The 6986-nt window shown below is 57.6% G+C and overlaps 1 protein-coding gene across 1 annotated transcript; it reads right to left on the bottom strand.

Annotated features, from left to right (window-relative positions):
* Nucleotides 1–1252: 1252 nt before the first annotated feature.
* LOC119106049 (uncharacterized) lies at nucleotides 1253–6986 on the bottom strand. The gene is made up of 6 exons (XM_037229645.1): nucleotides 6944–6986; nucleotides 4035–4250; nucleotides 3448–3503; nucleotides 2990–3156; nucleotides 2427–2549; nucleotides 1253–1397 (listed from the first exon to the last, which is right to left on the bottom strand). The coding sequence occupies exons 1-6, from the start codon at nucleotides 6984–6986 to the stop codon at nucleotides 1253–1255; spliced, it is 750 nt and encodes a 249-aa protein (XP_037085540.1).

The following is a 6986-nucleotide window of genomic DNA, read 5'->3' as shown; positions in this document are numbered from 1 at the left end:
CCTCGCCGCGAGGGGCCGCTCCGCCGGCACGTCCACCTACTGCCTGGTACTCACAGCTCAGCTTCTCATTGTTGATCAGGTTGAACGTGTACGGCTCGCCAGCGAGCATGTTGGACACCTCGAAGTAGAACCACTGCTGATGCCGGCTGGAGCCCACGTCCGGGCAGATCACCAGGTCATACTCGCGGGCGGCCGTCTACCGGCGCCGACACCGGTCAGCGCTGCAGGGCACCCACCACACCCGACACACGGCCGGCCACCAACACCGGGGCGCACCGTCAGGACACCGACCTCACCCGACACACGGCCGACCACCGACACCAGGGGCGCACCGTCAGGACACCGACCTCACCCGACACACGGCCGGCCACCGACACCAGGGGCGCACCGTCAGGACACCCACCTCACCCGACACACGGCCGACCACCGACACCAGGGGCGCACCGTCAGGACACCGACCTCACCCGACACACGGCCGGCCACCGACACCAGGGACGCACCGTCAGGACACCGACCTCACCCGACACACGGCCGACCACCGACACCAGGGGCGCTCCGCGTGACGTCACATGACCGCTAACTGACGGAAGGACGCCGTCCACCACTGGCCTCGTCGTCAACGTTGACCATGAGACAATATACACAGCTATTGGGCAGCGAAGCACGAGTCAAGAACGCTGTTTCTTTGACGCCTCAATTGACGTGAGCCGGCGACGTGAGGATTGGCCACAAAAAGAGTAAGAAACATATCTAAACAAAAGACATGAATACCCCCCCCCCACACCCCCCCACCACCACACCACACCATACGCATACATCAGAGGGGAGTTTAAAAGGTATTTGTACCCGAATGCCTCTCCGAAGGTTTTCCAGACTCGAAACGGGACTCAAATCGGAGACTGGAGTTCTCGTTTGTCTCGATCAAAGTCGTTAGCCACCCTCTTCTCGTCCAAATTATCCAGTAACCGTGTGTAAACACAAAAGCCGACATACAGACAACTGTATGTAAAACTCACCATGCGCCATATGCTACCCTCTTTATATCGGTATGCCGCCATTAATTCCTTATGAAAATATTCACTTCTTCCTACACTCGTTGCTACGAATATTTCTGTCCCCACCTAAAAAGATACGTTACATAGTTATCGTGGGGCACAAAAGCTCTCGATGTCGGCAAATTAAATCCAAGTTCTTGGTCTTTCGGCCTCATGATGGTTCATGCTGATAACGACCAACCTTGACATAACGGCCTTCAAAGAGCCCCCGGCCCTCGCACCCACCTGACGTCACCGACAGCCTTGGGAAATGTCTGGACCAGGAAGTCGTAGTCGTAGACCACCTTGCTGTCCGCCTTCCGCTGTCCCATCGCGTCATCAACCAGTCCCTGCACCTTCTTCCTGCGAACACAGGCTCGGCTGCACTCGAAGACTCCGGTCCCGCCTGATCGCGTCTAATGTTCTCTGTTGACTGCGACAAAAGGCTTATGATTCCGCACTGCGTGTTTTTAGACATACGAATGAATAACGGCCCATGACACAGTTGTAACATATCCAATATATGCAATAATATATACACATGGTTATGCTATTGGCTCTACCAATACATAACACAATACACGGAAATAATCACTTGCCCTGTTATCCCGCGTATTATTAATTATAAATCCACCTGAGGGATACAGGCGAGAACATGACGTCTATCTATCGTACGCAACTAATAACGCCTAAGACTCGGGCGAGAACAAAGCAGCCGCCAAACCCACCATACACGCCACTATTTTGCCAGCTCAGCACCAACAACACGTACAGCAGCAAGAACACACTCTGGCACAAAGCAAACAGCGGCAAGCACGCGTCACGAGAGTCCCCGGAGATATCGGCCCGCGCTGTGCGCCGGAGCAGCGACGGGCTGCCTGTCGTTCGGCGATGCTCTCAGGGCCCACGACAGCCGCATTATCAACAGCTCGCAGCCCGCCAGCACGGCCCAAGCGTCGTTGAAGCGCATCACCCCAGATGAGTGGGTATCTCGTGCGGGCGTGACCCAGCCGTCACCGAAGGCCATCGGCTCGCTCTGACCGCGGTCAGGTCAGATCACGTCAAGGCAGGACAGGGCAGGGCAGAGCAGAGCGTGGCAGGGCAATACGCGGCAGGGCAACGCAGGACAGAAAAGGACACGACAAGACGAAGGCAAGGCAAGGCAAGGCAAGGCAAGGCAAGGCAAGGCAAGGCAAGGCAAGGCAAGGCAAGGCAAGGCAAGGCAAGGCAAGGCAAGGCAAGGCAAGGCAAGGCAAGGCAAGGCAGGGAGGGGAGGGGAGGGCAGGGCAGGGCAGGGCAGGGCAGGGCAGGGCACGACAGTGCACGGTCGGGCAGGGCAGGACAGGGCAAGGCAAGGCAGGGCAGATCACGTCAGCTCATGTTACGCCTCACCTGCAGACCAGCCGGTCGCAGACGGCCAGCGACTCCCTGTCCTCGACACCGACGGCGCCCACCAGGTCCGGATAGGCGAGCTTCACGAACGGCGCCACGTGGCGGGTGTTCTGCGCCAGACGCCTGCGGTCAGACGCCGCCGTCAGACGGACCAGCCGGCCGCTGGCGGCGCCGGCGCCGGTGCTGCACACACCACTCGCCATGCGATCAGTTTACACTGAGTGAGGACGGTTAGACCAAGGAATGTGATGTCAGGAGGGAATGTGGTTAAAACGGCTTGCAAACGCCGCTTTAGGGTATATTGCGAACAACACCCGCTATGCAGGGGACGTCATAAACGAATATATCCCTAAACTTAAAGCGTGTGATCGGAGTTCCGCCGGGACACCGCAGCCCTAATACGTCTCTTCCTGGCTCATGTGCCTGAAAATGATCACGCTGGGTTCACACAGCCTTGCGCCACCCTGGCCCACTGAGTTTACAGCCAACGCCGGCTGTCGACAGAGCGGACAGCAGAGCCGGGTGAGTAGGCCCGCTGTGGCGTTCGTCCTGCCTCCCCGCACCTGTAGATGTCGCGGTACTGACGGCGGCTGTCGCCCTCGCCACGCCGGTCGCTCCACTCCTGCAGCACCTGCCACGCCTGGCCCAGCTTCGCGGCCGTCGGCGGAGACTTGCCCGGCGGCAGCAGCGGCGGCGGCGGCGGCGGCGACACCGGCCGCACGGGCGTCCCCTGGCGGCACAACCGCGACAGGCAGCGCGGCAGGCAGCGGCAGCCGGCCGCCTTCTCCTGCGGCGGCGGCGGCGGCGGCCGGTCGGAGACGGCCGAGGGCGGCGGCGCCGCCGGCGGCGGGCCCGGCGACGCCGGCGCCGCCAGCTCCGGGAACAGCGGCGCGCACCGCAGCAGCTGCGCCGGCGGCGCGCGCACCGGCACCGGCAGCGCGGGCGCGTGCGCCTCCACCAGCTGCTGCCTGGCCTCGGCCTCCGTCTCGGTCTCGGTCTCGGTCTCGGTCTCGGTCTCGGCCTCCGACTCGGGTTCGGTCTCCGAACCGCTCTCGTCATCGGTGCGCTCGGCGCCGTCTGACGCAGGAGGGGGGCGTGAGGGGCGCCGCCGCCACGCAGCGGTCGGTGTCGACACGGCAGTGGGCACGCCCCAGCACTGAGACACAACTGGCAGCGTTACATGCGACGCCGCGCCACTGTCGCTATTGTTCGTTATGCTGGAAACTTTGCATGCAGCTAAACTCGGCTAGTTTCCGCTCGCTTTTGGTTTTAAGACAGTGCACAACCTGAGCTCGTACTTTTTAAAAACCTACTAGGCTGTCCGTTCCTCGACACAGCATAAATGTCCTCCAAAAGAACCTGCAAACAAAACGCCTTCAAGTGTTGGCCGCCGCTGGAAAGCGCCATATTACCGCACCTGCACCGCCTAAAGCACCTGCGCCATATTACCGCTCACTTGTTCACAAATGTACCCTAAGTTAAAAATCAGACGGCTAAATCACGACGCATCATCCCCCAACAACAGACTCCATACGGATGAACGCGTGAGGGCATCACCCACCCACAGCGACAACCGCGAGACATCCAGCAGCGACCCTCGGCACCCACCACCGCTGGCTTCCGGCTTGGGCAGCGACGGCGGGGTGAACTTGATGGGGCTCTCCAGCCGCTCCACCGGCAGGCTCCACTTGGACACGCAGCGCAGGATGGTGTTGGCCGCGCGGCAGAACAGCCGGTCATGGCGCTCGGACGTCGGGCAGCAGCGGAGGAACGACTGCATGGCCTCGCACACCTTGGCCTCCATCAGCGCCTCCCGGCCGGGCTCTGTCGGAGGGGAACGTCAGGCCGGTGAGACGTCCCTGCGGCGCGGGACCCGCCCCACCTAACGTTTACATTTGAAAAGACGACCAGCGGTTCTGTTCTTGGCTCCGTTTATCGCAGCTCTCATCCTCCTGTCAATGTCCATACCCTGCTCATCTGGCCCACGTTATTTTGTTAACAACGTGACGCACGTTGTCGCACACTATTGTATTGCATGAAGCGTACAGGAACTGCGGAGACCACAATGGCCCCAGGGGTCCTGGGGCAACCAGGACTCGAACGCAGGGCCTCAACATAAAGGTCGAGGGTCCTATCGAGCTGGTATGCGAGGCGTTTGCACGGTGGATGGATCTTGTTCAGCCGTAGCTTCAACCTCAAAGGAAAACCAACAATTATGTTCATCTCCGCTGTTGTTCCGTCCTGGAAATAGACACCTTGTTTTTTCATTTGTTCTATACTTTCTTCACTTTATTTTTCGTTTGGGTCAAAGGACACACGGTGCATGTCATTGGACTACCTTTCACGAAGCGCCAGAGGCTTCGGTGGTCATCTCAGCACCCATGGACTGTGACGCGACTGGGACTCGCATCATGTGGTAGTAGAAAGCCCGTCCACTCGGTTACCACACCTTTGTTCACTAGAGGTCTCGGGCCACGACCAAATTGAAAATATGTGTTTAGCTAGGATTCCGTTCTTTTTGAAGACACAAAATAAAAATAAATAAACGAGAGGTCCGTTTTCCCCAGGACGCAAGTGACGACGGGGATGTGAGAGCTCCCTTCTAGGGCTAAGCCCTTAGGCGTACCCTCTTAAGCCTTCTTCTTTAAGGTTCTTCTTGACATTAGGCTGGCCACCAACGATGCTACATTACGCAGTGGAGACGCGCAATTTCAAGACAACATAACAAATGGGGGAAAAGTCCATGACCGAAATATTTCACCCTGAGGTGTACTTGGGGGAATGCGCGTACATACGCCCCCACTTAAACGCAACACAGGGGCTGACTCACTCACGTAAAACAACAATTTCCTATCTTCTTGCTTCATGGTATTCATGGCTTGCCCTTTATGGCATTTACTGATCGGTTCAATTGTCGCAAAGTCGTCAGATGACCTCCACTGCACTCTTGCGAATCCCCAACGCAAACGGCTTACTGTCGCCCGCTTCAGCAGAATTTCCATGGGGCGTTGCAAGTGGCACAGGTCTGGGCTCTCTTGTTTTGACGGGTTTTCAGTTATGGACGTGGTTCCGCGAATCTACGTTGTGGTCAACAGCTGATAGCTGTAAACGGATAGTGGTGCGATATCACTTCATATATATATATATATATATATATATATATATATATATATATACATAAAGTGCCGCCAAAACTATCCTATGGCTGCTTACGACCAGAACTCTCCCAAAGGTTTGAAAAGTGCGAGCGCCGTTGGGGAGACTCGAGCCCACCAGTCTGGAAGCACATGACCCAGTACGCTCATGTTTCACAAGAAACCAGCGCGTAATTTCGTTAAAACGACGGACAAACCGAATGCATCAGATCAATACCGTCGGCAAAAGATGGTCCCACCTCATTACCTGCAATATGATCCTCAGACATGATACGTGACGACGATTGTCAATCAGTGCAAAATCAGGCTTCACCGTTACAATTATAGCTGTCCCATCCAACTAAATATCTGCGTTATCCTTCAACGGCCCAAACCATGAATAAGTACGGAATGTTTTCATAACCTGTGTCGCTGAAGTTTGTCCCAGTGTAATCTGATAATGCAACTTCGGTGGCACAGATGTGGGGGAGCTAAAACCTTTAAGAACCCAACAACACCGCGAGACACCTAACTCACGCGTGCTCCTTGGATGACCTGGATGATACTTGTACCGTCCGGACCAAAATGATAACATTTCTGTGCCCACATGCTGACAAACAGTACGCACTGCCACACTTCCTGCATATCCACCGTGGCCTGCTCACCCCTGTCCCAGACCGAGACCGACAGGCACGGAACAGGGTCGGGGCGAAGCCCGAAATTCCGAAGCACGACGCCATCACTTCCCGCCGCTCTGCCTGTCCGTCCACCCGCACCTCCCGTCCGCCGGCGCCTCTCCCCCGTCCCCCCTCTCTCCTCTCCCCGCCGGGTTCTCGCACTGGACCCGACCCCTGTTCCACTGACTATCGATGTTTGCGGCGCGACCGGCTGCACACGACACCACACGGCACGACTATCAGTTGCGCCCGTCACGGCTGCTCGTGGCAGACGCCACAGACTGTTGACACACTCCTTAATCCGCGCCGCCGGAGTGGGCCGATGGGGCTTCTCTAGGAGCGTGCAGATCGGGTGCACCCTCACAGCACGCCGGAGTAATTTTCCGTTCGGCGTCTGGCGGTCGTGTTTGACGGCACGCAATGACGTCCTGAATGTTGCTGTCGCTGGTGTGGTGAGCCGCTGCTGCACGCAGGCTTTCCGTGATTATCACGAGCCGCTGCTGCAGGTCTTTCCGTGATAATCACGAGCCGCTACTGCACACGCAGGCTTTCCGTGATAGTCCACACGATGCCAAGCTCGCAACCGCATCCTCAGAAATCTCACACTTAATCTCACCAATCACTGTCAAGTCGCATAGCCGCATCAGATATGCATAAAATTACGCGCGTGGGGATGCCCGTGCCGAGAGCGCGCCGTACGCGGTACCTCCGTGCACCTGCAGCGTGATCAGAGCAGCGGCGTGTGCCAT

Source organism: Pollicipes pollicipes, unplaced genomic scaffold, assembly GCF_011947565.3.
Source record: "Pollicipes pollicipes isolate AB1234 unplaced genomic scaffold, Ppol_2.1 Scaffold_6138;HRSCAF=7277_pilon_pilon_pilon, whole genome shotgun sequence".
Taxonomy (NCBI): Eukaryota; Metazoa; Arthropoda; class Thecostraca; order Pollicipedomorpha; family Pollicipedidae; genus Pollicipes; species Pollicipes pollicipes.
Note: the sequence above shows the minus strand (reverse complement) of the source record. Positions and strands in the feature narration are given on the sequence as shown.

What these genes read in the sequence shown, in the direction of transcription:
- LOC119106049 (XM_037229645.1), bottom strand. Translation starts at nt 6,986, where the DNA reads ATGGCACACGCCGCTGCTCTGATCACGCTGCAGGTGCACGGAG. An exon ending in CACGCTGCAGGTGCACGGAG is followed by an intron (nt 4,251 to 6,943) that starts GTACCGCGTACG and finishes CCCCTCCGACAG; the next exon opens with AGCCCGGCCGGGAGGCGCTG. An exon ending in AGACCGAACCCGAGTCGGAG is followed by an intron (nt 3,157 to 3,447) that starts GCCGAGACCGAG and finishes TTGTGCCGCCAG; the next exon opens with GGGACGCCCGTGCGGCCGGT.